Source organism: Amblyraja radiata, chromosome 16, assembly GCF_010909765.2.
Source record: "Amblyraja radiata isolate CabotCenter1 chromosome 16, sAmbRad1.1.pri, whole genome shotgun sequence".
In the NCBI taxonomy this organism is placed as follows: domain Eukaryota; kingdom Metazoa; phylum Chordata; class Chondrichthyes; order Rajiformes; family Rajidae; genus Amblyraja; species Amblyraja radiata.
Genome location: NC_045971.1, coordinates 47,626,290 through 47,645,500, shown reverse-complemented (window position 1 = coordinate 47,645,500; position 19,211 = coordinate 47,626,290). Strand labels below are relative to the sequence as shown.

General features: G+C 45.5%; 1 protein-coding gene across 1 annotated transcript in view; it reads right to left on the bottom strand.

Moving 5' to 3' along the window:
• LOC116982296 (golgin subfamily B member 1-like) overlaps positions 1-15,257 on the bottom strand; it is a 43,887-nt gene extending 28,630 nt beyond the window's left edge. Inside the window, exons 1-5 of the mRNA XM_033035567.1 lie at positions 15,191-15,257; positions 13,299-13,445; positions 11,596-11,709; positions 9,914-10,027; positions 1,299-1,626 (exon numbers count right to left, since the gene is read on the bottom strand). Coding sequence (XP_032891458.1) covers positions 1,299-1,626; positions 9,914-10,027; positions 11,596-11,709; positions 13,299-13,445; positions 15,191-15,238 — 751 coding nt within the window. The 5' untranslated portion in view covers positions 15,239-15,257. The remainder of the gene's footprint in view (positions 1-1,298; positions 1,627-9,913; positions 10,028-11,595; positions 11,710-13,298; positions 13,446-15,190) is intronic.
• Positions 15,258-19,211: the final 3,954 nt, after the last annotated feature.

Genomic DNA, 19,211 nt, shown 5'->3' with positions numbered 1-19,211 from the left:
ATAAAATATCCTTGAAATGCTACAATTCATTAAGCTTGAAGATTTGTAAGACAAAATGGTAATTCCATTTACATATTTATCCAATGATAAATTCCATAACTATCACTAGTTAGAAAAGATTAGAAGCTTGAATAAAGCTCCACAGAAAATGTGTCTCCTCAACAACATTTTGGAAATTAAGGTATAAAGTTACTTAATCCCAAACAAACAAAATGATCATTCTCCACTGGCTCCATTAAAACCCTTATTTTATTTTAAATTACTCCAATTAAATTTCCTCTTCTGCTGCTGAATAGTCTGTCTCCACCATCATTGTATCTTGTCCCTGGTTTCACCCTCTCTTCCGTAAACTGTCATGCAAACACAGCTCAAGTCTCACAGAGATAAGACATTCATGGAGTTAATGAAATGTCCTGGTTGCTCTGTGGTCTTCTCATTCAAAGCTATTTGAAATTAAAAAACTTTGATGTATCATTTCCAGCAAGGGCATTGTGAATGGTAAAATGTCTTCAAATGATTTTATTTAGAGATACAGCGTGGAAACAGGCCCTTCGACCACGTATTTGTGCCGACCAATGATCCTCGCACACTAACATTATCCTACACACACTAGGGATAATTTACCATGAACCCAAGTCAATTAACCTACAAACCTGTACGTCTTTGGAGTGTGAGGATACCGGAGCACCTGGATGAAAACCCACAGGGAGAACATACAAACTCCGTACAGACAAGCACCACAGTCAGGATCAAACCCAGGTCTCTGGCGCTGAAAGGCAGCAACTCCACCGCTGTGCCACCAGGCCACCCTTCACGATGTCATGTTTTAACTATCAGCACCGTCTCAAAATTAAAATTCAGTAAATTAAGGGATTCAAGAAGAGAATGTTTTTAAAAGCATCTGTACGAATCTGTCCAAATGACTACTGTGTGTTCCTGTCAGTCATTTGGCAGACTCTCACAAATGTTTCACAAAGAATTCTTTTCTTGAATCTTTAAACATCACTATCTTCTGATCAAGGAATCTGACCAGAATCCCAGAGTGAAAAAAACTTAGATTACACACTACTTTTCCTGATCACTGAACGTACCAACCCATTTACCAACCGATGAAGTATATTTTTAAGTGTGATCAGTGATAAAATATGGGAATTACAACAACCAATTTGCATACACAAAATCTCATAAGGTTACAGGGACGAGATAATTACACAGCAGGTGAGGACAGATGTACAAATCTGTGGTAGGAACATTTATAGCCGACCAAAAATATTAACAGGTCATCGTTGAGTAATTACCTTCCAGTTCCCCAATCTTCTGTTTGGTGTAATAATTTAAAGAACAAGTTGCCTGTTCTGCAAGAGGTGCACAGGCATGAGATTGTAAAAGTTGCAGATCTTTGTTAAGTTGTACACAGCACTGATCTTTCAGTGATGTTTCTTCAGCATGTTTCTCACTGACTTTACGGAGCTGAGTCCTGTGTTTTCTGTTGAGTTTTTTAAAATCTGCCTCATGCTTTTCCGTCATATTTCGGACCTTGGTTCTCATTACGTGTTTTTCAGCCAGAAGCTTGTCCTTGAGTTCTTCATTTTCAATCTCAATGACGCTCAAATCTTCAACTAACTCCTAAAAAATTAAAAATAGCCAAATTAAACTAGAGACTTTCGTGAGCCTTTGTGTGGGGGAGGGTGGATGTGGGGGAGGAGGTTGCGGAGGGTGGGTGTGGGGGAGGGGTGTGGGGGAGGGCAGGGTGTGGGGGGGGTGGGGGAAGGGGTGTGGGGGAGGGGTTGCAGAGGAGAGGGGGTGGGGGAGAGGTGTTGGTGGGGGGGGATGTGGGCGAATGGGGTCTGTGGGGTATGGGGAGGGGGAACCTTCAAAACCTTTATAACATTTGTACTATTTCATCGATCGGATCAAAACGTATTTGATTTTTTTTTTTTTTTTTTTTTTTTTTTTTTTATTTTTTTTTTTTTTTTTTTATTATTATTTTTTTTTTTTTTTTTTTTTTTTTTTTTTTTTTTTTTTTTTAATTTATTTTTTTATTTTTATGATACTGCCTGTAAGGGAAATTCATTTCGTTGTCTCTAACTGAGACAATGACAATAAATTTGAATACAATACAATACAATACAATACAATACAATACAATTGATTTCAGCAGAGAAGAATGGTGGCGAAAAATGGTAGCGATAAGCAGGATGGTTTTTGCTCAAATTTAATTACAACGCAGACACGAAGTAGTCAAGATGAGAGTTTTAGTAATATACTAGACCAAGTGCAGACCCGTTGGGTCTGTTTCCCCAACGGCGTTTTGCAGGGGGGGGGAGGGGGGGCTGCGGCATCAAACTCATATTAACCAACCCCCAAACACACAGGTGGGGGGAGGGGGGGGGATGTGAAGAGGGGAGGGAGGGGAGAGGAGGTGGAGGAAATGGGACAGATTTGGGAGGGAAAGGAGAGCGGGGTAGGAGGTGAGAGAGGGGGATGGGAAGAGATATGTGGGGGAGGGGGAGGATGGGGAGGTAGGGGAGGAGGGAGGGAGGGGGAGAGGGGTGGGGGAGAGAGGGGAAAGAGTGGGGAGGGAGAGTGGAGGGGGAAGGGGGAGAGGTGGAAGAGTGGGGAGGGAGGTGGAGAGGGGTAGGGGGAGTGATGGAAGAGGGACAGAGGGGTAGGAGGAAGGGGGTGGCGTAGAGAGGGAAGGGGGGTGGGGAGAGAGGGATGGGTGGGAGAGGGGTGTGCGTAGAGGGAAACATAGAACCATTGAAATTAAGTGCAGGAGTAGGCCATTCGGCCCTTCGAGCCTGCACCACCATTCAATATGATCGTGGCTGATCATCCAACTCAGTATCCTGTACCTGCCTTCTCTCCATACCCCCTGATCCCTTTAGCCACAAGGACCACATCTAACTCCCTCTTAAATACAGCCAATGAACAGGCCTCAACTACCTTCTGTGCCAGTGAATTCCAGAGATTCGCCACTCTCTGTGTGAAAATGTTTTTCTCATCTCGGACCTAAAAGATTTACCTCTTATCCTTAAACTGTGACCCCTTGTTGTGGACTTCCCCAACATCTGGAACAAACTTCCTGCATCTAGCCTGTCCAACCCCTTAAGAATTTTGTAAGTTTCTATAAGATACCCCCTCAATCTTCTAAATTCTAGCATGTACAAGCCGAGTCTATCCAGTCTTTCGTCATATGAAAGTCCTGACATCCCTGGAATCAGTCTGGTGAACCTTCTCTGTACTCCCTCTATGGCAACAATGTATTTGAACATTGGGCATTGTGACATCACACAATGGAACGTTCACCAAGTGCTTGTGCTCCTGCAAAGGCATATGTAAATGGATCCATTCCGATTGGACATCTGTGAGCATCGGGCATTGTGACATCACACGATGGAACGTTCACCAGGGGCTGGGGCTGGTGATGCTTCTATGGGTGAGAAGTCAGTTTATTTTTGAAATATTGGGGGGGGGGGTTGAAGGATTTGATTAAAAATGTGTACTTAAACACGACGACCAATGGCAAACCCGTTGGGTCTGATCCCCCAACGCAGCCGTACCCTACCCGTAGCCCCCACTGGGGGGGGGGGGGGCGGCATCACACACACTAACCACCCCCACACACAGAGTGGGAAAAGTGTATAAAGACCGTTCCCTACCTGTAGCCCCCAGGGGAGACGTGGTCGTCGAAGTCGGGTTCCGGCCGTCTTAAAATAGCGTATCTTGAAGTCGTCGAAGTCGGGTCCGTCTCGGCAACGCGGGGGGGGGGGGGGGGGGGGCGGGGCGGTATCACACACAGAGCCTTAAAAGTGTAATGCCCCAATGCAGCCGTTGCCTACCCGCAGCCCCCACGGGAGACGTGGTCCTCGAAGTAGAGCCGTTCCCGAAAGGCCGTTTTTTAAATGAGTGAGGGGGGGGGGGGGGGTGGAGGAGAAGGAATTAATGAAAAAAATGGACATAAACATAACGAAATGTAATGAGGAGTGGACAGCTGGAAGGGAAAGTGAAATGTCTACCGAAATGGCTGCTTGTATGGGTGAGAAGCCAGTTTTTATTTGAAAAACTGTGGGGGGGGGGGGGGGGGGGGGAGGAGGCATTACACTTTTGCGTTGGGGCATTACACTTTTAAGTGGTGAAAGTTCTGACATAACAGGAATCAGCCTGGTGAACCTTCTCTGTACTCCCTCTCTATGGCAACGATGTCTTTGAGCATTGGGCATTGTGACATCACACGATGGAACCTTCACCATTGGCTTGGGCTCCTGCATAGGCATATGTAAATGGATCCATTCCGATTGGACATATGTGAAGATTGGGCATTGTGACATCACACGATGGAACGTTCAGCAGGGGCTGGGGCTGGTGAAGGTTCTGTGGGTGTGAAGCCAGTTTAGTTTTGAAATATTGGGGGGGGGGGGGAAGGATTTGATTAAAAACGTGTACCTTAAACACGACGGAATGTAATGAGGAGCGGATACTTAGAAAGAAAAGTGAAATCTCTACCGAAATGGAAAAGATGTCGGTGATTCTGCGTCCAGTTTCGGAGTTGCAGGGAATCAATGGAAGAAATGTGGCAGCCGGACGGAGTTCCGTTTCGGAATCTGGGACGAGAGTTTTATATATTAACTAGACCAAGTGCAGACCCGTTGGGTCTGTTTCCCCAACGGCGTTTTGCAGGGGGGGGGAGGGGGGGCTGCGGCATCAAACTCATATTAACCAACCCCCAAACACACAGGTGGGGGGAGGGGGGGGGGATGTGAAGAGGGGAGGGAGGGGAGAGGAGGTGGAGGAAATGGGACAGATTTGGGAGGGAAAGGAGAGCGGGGTAGGGGGTGAGAGAGGGGGATGGGAAGAGATATGTGGGGGAGGGGGAGGATGGGGAGGTAGGGGAGGAGGGAGGGAGGGGGAGAGGGGTGGGGGAGAGAGGGGAAAGAGTGGGGAGGGAGAGTGGAGGGGGAAGGGGGAGAGGTGGAAGAGTGGGGAGGGAGGTGGAGAGGGGTAGGGGGAGTGATGGAAGAGGGACAGAGGGGTAGGAGGAAGGGGGTGGCGTAGAGAGGGAAGGGGGGTGGGGGAGAGAGGGATGGGTGGGAGAGGGGTGCGTAGAGGGAAACATAGAACCATTGAAATTAAGTGCAGGAGTAGGCCATTCGGCCCTTCGAGCCTGCACCACCATTCAATATGATCGTGGCTGATCATCCAACTCAGTATCCTGTACCTGCCTTCTCTCCATACCCCCTGATCCCTTTAGCCACAAGGACCACATCTAACTCCCTCTTAAATACAGCCAATGAACAGGCCTCAACTACCTTCTGTGCCAGTGAATTCCAGAGATTCGCCACTCTCTGTGTGAAAAATGTTTTTCTCATCTCGGACCTAAAAGATTTACCTCTTATCCTTAAACTGTGACCCCTTGTTGTGGACTTCCCCAACATCTGGAACAATCTTCCTGCATCTAGCCTGTCCAACCCCTTAAGAATTTTGTAAGTTTCTATAAGATACCCCCTCAATCTTCTAAATTCTAGCATGTACAAGCCGAGTCTATCCAGTCTTTCGTCATATGAAAGTCCTGACATCCCTGGAATCAGTCTGGTGAACCTTCTCTGTACTCCCTCTATGGCAACAATGTATTTGAACATTGGGCATTGTGACATCACACAATGGAACGTTCACCAAGTGCTTGTGCTCCTGCAAAGGCATATGTAAATGGATCCATTCCGATTGGACATCTGTGAGCATCGGGCATTGTGACATCACACGATGGAACGTTCACCAGGGGCTTGGGCTGGTGATGCTTCTATGGGTGAGAAGTCAGTTTATTTTTGAAATATTGGGGGGGGGGGTTGAAGGATTTGATTAAAAATGTGTACTTAAACACGACGACCAATGGCAAACCCGTTGGGTCTGATCCCCCAACGCAGCCGTACCCTACCCGTAGCCCCCACTGGGGGGGGGGGGGGGCGGCATCACACACACGAACCACCCCCACAAAAAGAGTTGGAAAAGTGTATAAAGACCGTTCCCTACCTGTAGCCCCCAGGGGAGACGTGGTCGTCGAAGTCGGGTTCCGGCCGTCTTAAATAGCGTATCTTGAAGTCGTCGAAGTCGGGTCCGTCTCGGCAACGCGGGGGGGGGGGGGGTGGCGGGGCGGTATCACACACAGAGCCTTAAAAGTGTAATGCCCCAATGCAGCCGTTGCCTACCCGCAGCCCCCACGGGAGACGTGGTCCTCGAAGTAGAGCCGTTCCCGAAAGGCCGTTTTTAAATGAGTGAGGGGGGGGGGGGGGGGGGGGAGGAGAAGGATTTAATGAAAAAAATGGACATAAACATAACGAAATGTAATGAGGAGTGGACAGCTGGAAGGGAAAGTGAAATGTCTACCGAAATGGCTGCTTGTATGGGTGAGAAGCCAGTTTTTATTTGAAAAACTGGGGGGGGGGGGGGGGGGGGGGGAGGAGGCATTACACTTTTGCGTTGGGGCATTACACTTTTAAGTGGTGAAAGTTCTGACATAACAGGAATCAGCCTGGTGAACCTTCTCTGTACTCCCTCTCTATGGCAACGATGTCTTTGAGCATTGGGCATTGTGACATCACACGATGGAACCTTCACCATTGGCTTGGGCTCCTGCATAGGCATATGTAAATGGATCCATTCCGATTGGACATATGTGAAGATTGGGCATTGTGACATCACACGATGGAACGTTCAGCAGGGGCTGGGGCTGGTGAAGGTTCTGTGGGTGTGAAGCCAGTTTAGTTTTGAAATATTGGGGGGGGGGGGGGAAGGATTTGATTAAAAACGTGTACTTAAACACGACGGAATGTAATGAGGAGCGGATACTTAGAAAGAAAAGTGAAATCTCTACCGAAATGGAAAAGATGTCGGCGATTCTGCGTCCAGTTTCGGAGTTGCAGGGAATCAATGGAAGAAATGTGGCAGCCGGACGGAGTTCCGTTTCGGAATTTTGGGCGAGAGTTTTATATATTAACTAGACCAAGTGCAGACCCGTTGGGTCTGTTTCCCCAACGGCGTTTTGCAGGGGGGGGGGGGAGGGGGGGCTGCGGCATCAAACTCATATTAACCAACCCCCAAACACACAGGTGGGGGGAGGGAGGGGGGATGTGAAGAGGGGAGGGAGGGGAGAGGAGGTGGAGGAAATGGGACAGATTTGGGAGGGAAAGGAGAGCGGGGTAGGGGGTGAGAGAGGGGGATGGGGAGATAGATGTGGTGGAGGGGGAGGATGGGGAGGTAGGGAAGGAGGGAGGGAGGGGGAGAGGGGTGGGGGAGAGAGGGGAAAGAGTGGAGAGGGAGGTGGAGAGGGGTAGGGGGAGTGATGGAAGAGGACAGAGGGGTAGGAGGAAGGGGGTGGCGTAGAGAGGGAAGGGGGGTGGGGGAGAGAGGGATGGGTGGGAGAGGGGTTTCGGAGAGGGAAACATAGAACCATTGAAATTAAGTGCAGGAGTAGGCCATTCGGCCCTTCGAGCCTGCACCACCATTCAATATGATCGTGGCTGATCATCCAACTCAGTATCCTGTACCTGCCTTCTCTCCATACCCCCTGATCCCTTTAGCCACAAGGACCACATCTAACTCCCTCTTAAATACAGCCAATGAACAGGCCTCAACTACCTTCTGTGCCAGTGAATTCCAGAGATTCACCACTCTCTGTGTTAAAAATGTTTTTCTCATCTCGGTCCTAAAAGATTTACTCCTTATCCTTAAACTGTGACCCCTTGTTCTGGACTTCCCCAACATCTGGAACAATCTTCCTGCATCTAGCCTGTCCAACCCCTTAAGAATTTTGTAAGTTTCTATAAGATACCCCCTCAATCTTTTAAATTCTAGCATGTACAAGCCGAGTCTATCCAGTCTTTCGTCATATGAAAGTCCTGACATCCCAGGAATCAGTCTGGTGAACCTTCTCTGTACTCCCTCTATGGCAACGATGTATTTGAACATTGGGCATTGTGACATCACACGATGGAACGTTCACCAGGGGCTGGGGCTGGTGCTGCTTCTATGGGTGAGAAGCCAGTTTAGTTGTGAAATATTGGGGGGGGGGGGGGTGGGTTAGGATTTGATTAAAAACGTGCACTTAAACACGACGACCAATGGCAAACCCGTTGGGTCTGATCCCCCAACGCAGCCGTTCCCTACCCGTAGCCCCCACTGGGGGGGGGGTGGGGGGCGGGCGCCTCACACACACTAACCACCCCCACACACAGAGTTTGAAAAGTGCATAAAGACCGTTCCCTACCTGTAGCCCCCAGGGGAGATTTGGTCGTCGAAGTCGGGTCCCTGCCGTCTTAAAATATCGTATCTTGAAGTCGTCGAAGTCGGGTCCGTCTCGGCAACGCGTGGGGGGGGTGGTGGGGGGGTTAGCGGTGCGGCATCACACACACGAAGCTTCGACACACACAGAGCCTTAAAAGTGTAAATGCCCGACCTCTTTTCCGTTTTTCTCTAATTTAATTAAGATGTGCAGGTGGTGTTCTTATCGAGGTTCAGGGGTGAATGACGTAAATATTTTCACACAATATGGGAACATCTCATGTTGTCTTGAAGGCTCCTCGGCCCACATCTGACTCTCTGTACTGTCACTATGGCAACGATGTCTATGAGCACTGGGCATTGTGACATCACACGATGGAACGTTCACCATTGGCTGGGGCTCCTGCATAGGGGGTTAGGATTTGATTAAAAACGTACACTTAAACACGTCGAAATGTAATGAGGAACGGATACTTAGAAAGAAAAGAGAAATCTCTACCAAAATGGAAAAGATGTCGGCGATTCAGCGTTCCCCCTTATCCTTAAACTTTGACCCCTTGTTCTGGTCTTCCCCAACATCCGGAACAATCTTCCTGCATCTAGCCTGTCCAACCCCTTAAGAATTTTAAACGTCTCTATAAGATACCCCCTCAATCTTCTAAAATCTAGCGATTACAAGGCGAGTCTATCCAGTCTTTCTTCATATGAAAGTTCTGACATAACAGGAATCAGCCTGGTGAACCTTCTCTGTACTCCCTCTCTATGGCAACGATGTCTTTGAGCATTGGGCATTGTGACATCACACGATGGAACGTTCACCATTGGCTTGGGCTCCTGCATAGGCATATGTAAATGGATCCATTCCGATTGGACATATGTGAAGATTGGGCATTGTGACATCACACGATGGAACGTTCAGCAGGGGCTGGGGCTGGTGAAGGTTCTGTGGGTGTGAAGCCAGTTTAGTTTTGAAATATTGGGGGGGGGGGGGGAAGGATTTGATTAAAAACGTGTACTTAAACACGACGGAATGTAATGAGGAGCGGATACTTAGAAAGAAAAGTGAAATCTCTACCGAAATGGAAAAGATGTCGGCGATTCTGCGTCCAGTTTCGGAGTTGCAGGGAATCAATGGAAGAAATGTGACAGCCGGACGGAGTTCCGTTTCGGAATTTTGGGCGAGAGTTTTATATATTAATAGATATGGAATAGAAATGATGGAAGATAGATATAATCAGTAGTGACATTGTTGCATTATAATCAAGAGTTCATGTGTTGTTGACATCTAAATAGGAGATAAATAGCAGATCTCTTCTGATCTTGGTCACGGCTGAAAACAATTGGTGGCACAGATCAGCAATGCCAACAACCTGTCATAACCAGAATGACAATGTTGCAAGGCTCCACATAAACTGTGACTCTGCACTACAACACATCATAAAAGGGTTGATTTATAAAAAAATAATTGGAAGATTTATACAAAAGAAAATCTTCACATTTTTTCATATTTACAGATTTATTCCAAGAGGCTCCCTGCTATTTTTATTTCACTGCCAGTTACAACAGAATCCCTTAGCTGGTTGCAGAGATCTTTCCCTGTAATAGAGATTCACACAGCAGCAAACAATGATGTCCTTACCGCTAGCTCCTGATTCTTCCCATCAAGCTTTTTCTCCAACACATCCACAAGTTGTGTCCTTTCTAATAATGCCTCTTCGCTTTCACGGAGTTTTTCCTTCAGGTTTTCCAGCAACTGAGGAAGTTAACAAGTGATTAATACCTCCTAACAGATAAATCTGGGCAACATAGAATGGAAATCACACACACGCAACATTTGTAATTCAACTGCACCAATAGTTAGGTCTTCAATTCCACCTTGGTATTAAGATATTAAAATTATCATTAATGAAATCAGGGGATGAAATCATTAATTCACATTCAATGGTTTAATGGTACTTTATTGTCACGTGTACTGAGGTACAGTGAAATATGATTTACCACACACATACCAAAAATGCAACAAGACGCAAAACTACATAAAGATTAAACATAAACAGCCACCACAGCGGCGTGTGAGAATCCCTAGGGCACCCAGCATAAGGGGAGACCCACAGCCATCAGTTCAATGTCCAGGCCACTCACACGCTCCTTCACCGACCGCTGTACTCTCTCTGCAGTCCCTGTCCGCCCAAAGTCAGAAAGCCGTCCACACTCGCACCAGACTCCAGGATCACTGCACTAACCAGAATGACAATGTTGCAAGGCTCTACATAAAATGTGATTCTGCACCATAACAGATCATAAAAGGGTTGATGGGCTGATTTAGAAAATAAGAATGGGAAGATTTATACAAAAGAAAATCTTCACATTTTTTCATGTTGATAAATGTGAGGTTATCCACTTTGGTGGCAAAAACAGGAAAGTAGACTATTACCTGAATGGTGGCCGATTAGGAAAAGGGGAGATGCAACGAGACCTGGGTGTCATGGTACACCAGTCATTGAAAGTAGGCATGCAGGTGCAGCAGGCAGTGAAGAAAGCGAATGGTATGTAAGCATTCATAGCAAAAGGATTTGAGAAAAGGAGCAGGGAGGTTCTACTGCAGTTGTACAGGGTCTTGGTGAGACCACACCTGGAGTATTGCATACAGTTTTGGTCTATTAATCTGAGGAAGGACATTCTTGCCATAGAGCGAGTACAGAGAAAGTTCAGCAGACTGATTCCTGGGATGTCAGGACTTTCATATGAAGAAAGATTGGATAGACACGGCTTGTACTCGCTAGAATTTAGAAGATTGAGGGGGGATCTTATAGAAACTTACAAAATTCTTAAGGGGTTGGACAGGCTAGATGCAGGAAGATTGTTCCCGATGTTGGGGAAGTCCAGAACAAGGGGTCACAGTTTAAGGATAAAGGGGAAATCTTTTAGGAGTGGGATGAGAAAAACATTTTTTACACAGAGAGTGGTGAATCTCTGGAATTCTCTGCCACAGAATGTAGTTGAGGCCAGTTCATTGGCTATATTTAAGAAGGAGTTAGATGTGGCACTTGTGGCTAAAGGGATCAGGGGGTATGGAGAGAAAGCAGGTACAGTATACTGAGTTGGATGATCAGCCATGATCATATTGAATGGCGGTGCAGGCTCGAAGGGCCGAATGGCCTCCTCCTGCACCTATTTTCTATGTTTCTATTTACAGATTTATTCCAAGAGGCTCCCTGCTATTTTGATTTCACTGCCAGTTACAACAGAATCCCTTAGATGGTTGCAGAGATCTTTCCCTGTAATAGACATTCACACAGCTGCAAACAATGATGTCCTTACCGCTAGCTCCCGATAATTTCCATCAAGCTTTTTCTCCAACACATCCACAAGTTGCGTCTTTTCCAATAATGCCTCTTCGTTTTCACGGAGTTTTACCTTGAGGTCTTCCAGCAACTGAGGAAGTTAACGTGATTAATACCTCCTAACAGTGATTAAAACTGGGCAACATAGAATGGAAATCACACACACGCAACATTTGTAATTTAAATGCACCAATTCTTCAATTCCACCTTGGTATTAAGACGTTAAAATTAAAATTATCATTAATGAAATCAGGGGATGAAATCATTAATTCACATTCAATGGTTTAATGGTCCTTTATTGTCACGTGTACTGAGGTACAGTGAAATATGATTTACCACACACATACCAAAAATGCAACAAGACACAAAACTACATAAAGATTAAACATAAACAGCCACCACAGCGGCGTGTGAGAATCCCTAGGGCACCCAGCATAAGCAGAGACCCACAGCCATCAGTTCAATGTCCGGGCCACACACACGCTCCTTCACCGACCGCTGTACTCTCTCTGCAGTCCCTGTCCGCCCAAAGTCAGAAAGCCGTCCACACTCGAACCAGACTCCAGGATCACTGCACTCACGGAAATCCCTCCGAGTCCCCACCAGGGTAGGCAGCTCCTCCATCGTGGTTTTTGCGACCACATATTCCCCTCTGTGATGGAAGGTGAATAACTTTTACCATCTTCCTCCTTTTCTCTCACGGTCGGGGCGATCGAAACACCCGCAGTCGGGGCGATCGAAACTCCCGCAGTCGCCGATCAAAGGTCCTGCAGTTGGAACTCCCGACGTTGATCCCTAACAAAGCTACCTCCAGCTCCACGATGTTTGGCCACAATGCCGGCGGAGATGCAATACGGAAAAGGTCGCACCTCCGTCGAGGGAAGAGTTAATAAAAGTTTCTCCTTTCCCCAATCCCCCACTTCCCCCCACATAATACAAAACTAAAGATACGCTAACACACACACAAATAAAACAGACTAAAAACAAACAAAAGCAAAACTCACACAGTCAAGGGGAGAATGTACAGACAGCACCCGTAATTGGGATGGAACCCGGGTCTCTGGCGCTACAAGTGCTGCAAGGCAGCAACTCTACCGCTGTGCCAGCGTGCCACCCAACACTGTGCCTCCTCACCCAACCGTTCAAAATTTGTCAGAAACTTGTATTCTTTAATAGTTTACTCGATACATGCGACAATTAACTAAACTAAATCCCATCTGCATCTTCTCCTGTACAATTTCATCTTTACTATTATATAATAACAGGAAGCACTCCTCGACAATTTGAACAATTTTCTGGCACCATTCCTTTGGCAAGGGAAGACTGAAAACATTTAGTCAGAACCTCAGCTGTTTCCACCCTTGCTTCTTTTAACTGGCTGGGAAACATTTCTGCCGGACCTGATGATCTGTCCACCTTCAGAGATGTGTGAAGGCATGCTTTCAATTTCCTTGAAAAGTTCCGACACACGACGTGAAACGGTTTAACAATAGTCTTTGCTTTAGAAAACAAGAGGCATTGTTAATTGTTATTGTTAAAAAGAAAACTTGCAATATTTTGGACTGAATTTTCAGGCTTTAAAGTGAAATCCAACTGCAGAAATGCAAACACAAAGTACACAGATCACTGTAATAGCTCACTCAGTGAGGGTAACAAATATTCAACTGGAATTGATGTTACCTTAAGCTGTTCATCTCTCACGTGAAGCTGGGTTTCTTTGTCCAGAATTTGGTCTTTGAGCTGCACTATTTGCTGTTCATACTGAGCCAGCTGCTCAGTTAAATCAGCCGCCGAATACTTACCTTTAGTCTTCTGGCAGCTCAGTGCCTGCAGAATAATTGGTCACCATTAATAACTGCATCATAGTGAATCAGACTTCAGAGAAAACAGTATTGAAATATTCAGTGCGAGAGGACACCTGAGATCCCGGAGAGAATCCACGCAGGTCACGGGGAGAAGGTACAAACTCTGTACAGACAAGCACCTGTAGTCAGGATCGAACCCAGTTCCCTGACACTGTAAGGCAGCAACTCTACTGTTGCACCACCATTACTCCAGCAGTGTGCCCATTTTTGATATAAACCAGCATCTGCATTTCTTTGTATCTGGGATGCAAGTCTGATTTGCTAGTAATACTGGGAAAAGGAGAAGTGTCCTGGAGAGCCGCACACGTGAGGTGGGAGTGACCCTAGGAGCCGTGCGGGCCCAATCCACCCACCGAACAACCGCGCCGCCGACCGGAACGTGCACCGGTTGGCTAGACTCGCCCCACAGGCCTCCCAGGGGACCGAGGTGAAGCCGGATGGCGAGGTCTGCCTGGGCTGAGGGAGCCTCAGCAGCGGCGGTGATGGAAGCCTCAGCAGCAACGGGAGCCTCAGCGGCAACGGGAGCCTCAGCAGCAACGGGAGCCTCAGCGGCAACGGGAGCCTCAGCAGCAACGGGAGCCTCAGCAGCAACGGGAGCCTCAGCAGCAACGGGAGCCTCAGCGGCAGTGGGGCCTCACGATCAACCCGCAATCAGCGTTCAATGATAGTGGGGGGGGGGGGGGGGGGTGGTGGGGGAAGACAATGGGGACCAGGCGTCCCCCCACTGCCGTGAAGAACAATGGGGATCCGGCGATGGGGGACTGCCATGTGGGACGGTGGTAGAACAATGTGGGTCCCGGTGTGGGGGAAATACTCTACATTTATAATTCTCTACCCAGGGGATAAGCCTGCGTTTGTTTGTTTGTTCGTTCCGTTTAAGGCGTTGTGCACACGGCAGCCAGCCAACAGTCGCATGTCTTTTTCTTTTTATTTGCACTTTTAATTTCAAGTTTTCGTGCACCTTGTGTGTTGTGACTGTTGGCGACCAATTTCCCTCCGGGGATGAAGAAAGCTTTATTGTATCGTATCGTAATTGAAAACCAAGGATCAATTCAGGCCTCAGTGAGGGCCAATAGCTCTCTGATGACTGTGGGTGAGTAGTGATACGTTGGAGCAGAGGAGTTTAGAATTGGTGGTCAATGCTGCCCACAAGGTAAGGTGTTATGATGAGCAGCTGACTCCTAGTACCAAGAGCTTGGGTCGTGCTCAGACCAATCCCCTTTATCTTGGAACAAACAGGATGCCCATCTTTTCCAGGGTTGCTTTTACATTAGTGGCCCACCATTGCTCATCACTGCACAGGACAGGAAGAAAATCATGAATGTCATAAACGTCCCAGGTTTACTTAGAGGAGAATGTATTTTTTCAAGTAGTGAACCAGTCACATTACACAAATAAACATTTCTCGGCCTCAATATGCACAACCCATCTAATAAAAATGAGTCATGCCAATAACAAATAATAAAACATGAGAAATTCAATTTGAAACGGCTAACATTTACCAGAGGCAAAATATAACAGACAAATTAAGTTAAGCAAAGGAAAAGCATTTTCATGAAATATTTTTGCAATTGAAATCATAAGCAAGTGATTGTAGTCCACACATTATTTTATACAAGGAAAAACTAAATTCCAAAATATATCATGAATACAAATACAAATTTTGTAAATGCAAATGCAACAACAGGAAATTACAAAAATACTTACCCCCGCCGATGCAAGAGGCTTTTCATTTGCACAAATGCACCTCCACATGCTCTTATTTTAATGTGGCTGCAAAATAACCAAAATAATAATTAAATAGAATTGGTACAGAGCAGAGATTAGTTTAACCGGGCATCATCCGTGGCACGGACATTGTGGGCCAAAGGGCCTGTTCCTGTGCTGTACTGTTCTATGGTCTATGCTCTTGAGTTTACGTTTAGTTTGTTGTCACGTGTACCGAGGTACAGTGTAAAGCTTTTGTTGCGTGCTGACCAGTCAGCAGAAGGACAATACACGTTTGCAATCGACCCATTTACAGCGCAAGGTAACCCCAGCAAAGTCTGATCAAGGATAGTCCAAGGGTCATCAAAGAGGTAGATAATAGTTCAGTACTAATGATGCGAATGATGAGATTAGCAAATGGCAGAGGGGTCCAATTGAAGAAAGTGACACCCAATGCAAAGCGGATCAGTGGCAGATAATAAAGAGACATTAAAGTGAATGGAGAGGAGGAATTTCTTTAATCAGAGGGTGGTGAATCTGTCTAATTCATTGCCACTGAAGGATGTGGAGGCCAAGTCAATGGATATTTTATGGCGGAGATTGATAGAGTTTTGATTAGTGCGGGTGTCAGAGGTTATGGGGGAAAAGGCAACAAGTATGAAGGCAGCTGGGCTCTAAAATTCAGGTAGTTCCAATGTGTGAAATGATCATACATCTAAATTCCTTACAACCAATAAGCAGAGCAGGATTAAGGGCTCAAAGATGCCTCAATAATGCTCAATAATGAGGAGTTGCAATAATGGACAATGCAATGCAATACACAAAATATTTCTATGAGAGTGGATACGTGGAACTTGGGACCTCAATTCTTTTGGAAGCAGGGTTAAATTTCAGTTAACTTTTGATCATTGAACATGTACATGGTTTCACTTTGATGAACGTAGCTTTCAATGAACACATAATATCAACACATAGTTTTAGGGTAATATTTCTCTACCCAATGGAAAGCCAGCCTATTACAAAACAAAATGGTTAAAATAGGAAATATCCTGAGCACGCTAGATGCAACAATGGAAATAAAACTGAGGCAACTGAAAGGTGTAACATGTATGGATCACAAGACAAAGGAGCTGCCATTTAAAACAGAGGTGTGCAAGAATTTCCTCTCTCTGTGAATGATGAATCTCTGGATTTTTATATCCTGGATGATGTCGAGGTTAGATCACATGAGGTATTCAAACGCAAGGTAGATCAATCAAATCATGTTATCAATTAGGTCCACTTAATATAAATAATGTTCACAAAATCCACATTACATCCAATTCACAGGAATAAAATAACCATTACAGCAGAACTACCTGTATCAAATCATACACAAACGTCCCTAATTACCTTAATTTCACAGATTTCATCACGTCACAAAATGAGGCAAAAACAGCAAATTAAAAGTTAAGACACAGATTAAAGTTGCATCTCAATGTAATTAGTTTAACATCATATTCCATAACCGTGCCACAGTTGATCAGCTTATTTACAACAACTGTTGCTAAATCTGGCCCTACTTGTGAAGAAAGTTTGCCATCCTGCACTGCACAAAAGTAGAACATAGCTTGATATCCAATTGCAAACTTGAGCCTTACAGCACCTCCTATCAGCTGTTATTTAATTCTACAAGTATGGCCAAAGTTCTATATAGATTTCCTTTGCCGATATTGGACTTATCTGTATTTCATCCCATTTCCATTTCCATGTGCAAGGACACAAACAAATTTCTTTTTCCATGAGCACTTTCCATTTTTCAGCATTCCAATAATTTTGAATTATTGTCACTGCTAGGATACAGGAAAACAAACCAGCTGATTTGGACTAGGCAAAGTTCCCCCAATAACCAGATAAAATATTCTGGTGAAGTTGGTTCCTGTTTAAGTATTAGGCATCAAAAATCCCCGGTATTCATCAAATAGTATCACTGAACGTAAGACGACAGATTAGGCCTCTAGTTCATCCAGAATTGGCACCTCGAACAGTGTAGCACTTCCTTATCACTGGATTGGCAATTCTCGCAGGATATGTGTCTATAAACTGACTCAAAAGCAAATCCTGCTCTATTCTCAAAGTAACTAAAACTCAAAACAAAGAAAACAATGGAATTTGCACTCATAAAATGAGCAGCACAATGGCGCAGCCAGTAGAGCTACTACCTCACAGCACCAGAGACCTTGGTTCCATACGGACATTGGGTTCTGTGGAGTTTGAGTGACTGTGTGGGTTTCCTCCGGGTGATCCAGTTTCCTCCCACATCCCAAACACATGCAGCTTTTTAGGTTTCCGTAAATGGCCTCCATAAAATTGCCACTAATGTGTAGGGAGTGTTTGAAAAAGGGGAATAACATAGTGTAGCGACACCTGGTGGTGGCTCTGGGTAATCGAACCCTCGTGATTGACTGGAGGGAGGAGTCACTGAGCGCGGGTGTTCTAATGGCTGTATTTTTTTGCTTATGTAAATTATCAGCACTATACAAGGTAAGTGGAAAAGAAAATTACAATACCTGTATCAATCCAAATGTCACAATATATTAAAAATATTTGATGATCTTTCCCCAAGCGGACAATTTCCAGATTGAATTTAGCCTCCTGATGACAAAGAAGGCTATTGTCTACTGCGAGGGGAATTGATTACAAAGGCACGCAGTTTCTGCGGATAGTCGCAACACTTCCCCGTGAAAGATCTTTTACAGGAAAGGTCTCAGAATATAAAGATGTAAAGAATACCAAGTTGTTCAGGTTAAGTCTGCTCAACTAATAGCTGAAATGGGATAAGCCGTGCTCTCTTCTCACTGTTACCATCGACAGTAGCCACAGAAGTGTAAACGTCCCACACTCCCAGTTCGAAAAAAGCTACTGTCCCATCAGGTTGTTGAACTGACCTAATGCTACCACAGCAACGGAACATTACAGACCATCTCTTGGCAACAATGCATTGTTTAATTTTCTGAATTCCATTTTATAGACAATAGACAATGTCATATGACAATTACCTGAATGGTGCAGGAGCAGGTCATTTGGCCCTTTGAGCCTGCACCACCATTCACTGTGATCATGGTTGATCATCCACAATCAGTATCCCCTTCCTGCCTTCTCCCCATAGGATAGAATATAGATTATTGGAGGTGTTTCAGTTTGTTCCTGCATCCAAATAATTTATCATATCAAATGCCTTTAGTCCACTGGAAGTAGATCACCAAACTTCAGTGATGTCCTGCTTCTATCGCCATAATCTCCAAGCACTATGTCATTAATCCTAACATTGATTTCTTTCAATTCCTACCTTCCACACATATAGAAACCTAATAGCCCTGTCCCATGGTGCGAGTTCATTCCAAGAGCTCTCCCGAGTTTAAAAAAAATCAAACTTGTGGTAAGCACGGTGAATGAACGTAGCGGGTACGTCGGAGCTCGGGGACATCTCTTAGCGCTAACGGCAGGTACTCGGGAAGACTCGCTAACGGCAGGAAAGCACGGGAAGACTCGTGAAGATTTTTCAACATGATGAAAAATGTCCACGAGTGCCCCGAGTACCGACGAGTGGCCATTATCGTAAATTTCCGAGTTTGAATCAGGACAAATTCGGGAGAGCTCTTGGAATGAACTCGTACCATGGGACAGGGCTTTAATTGTGCCCTCCATTGTGGAGATAGAACTGAACAGCATTTAATTATTCTGCAATTTATTTGTTCCCAACCAGGGTTTATAACCAAGAGACTTATTTTTGTTTTCAATTACATTTCATCAGAACTGGAAGAAGCTATAAAACAAGCTTATATTTGGCCACAGTTTAAGAATAAGGAGTAAGCCATTTAGAACGGAGACAAGGAAACACTTTTTCTCACAGAGAGTTGTGAGTCTGTGGAATTCTCTGCCTCAGAGGACGATGGAGATGGTTCTCTGAATATTTTCAAGAGAGAGCTAGATAGGGCTCTTAAAGTTAGCAGAGTCAGGTGATATGGGGAGAAGGCAGGAA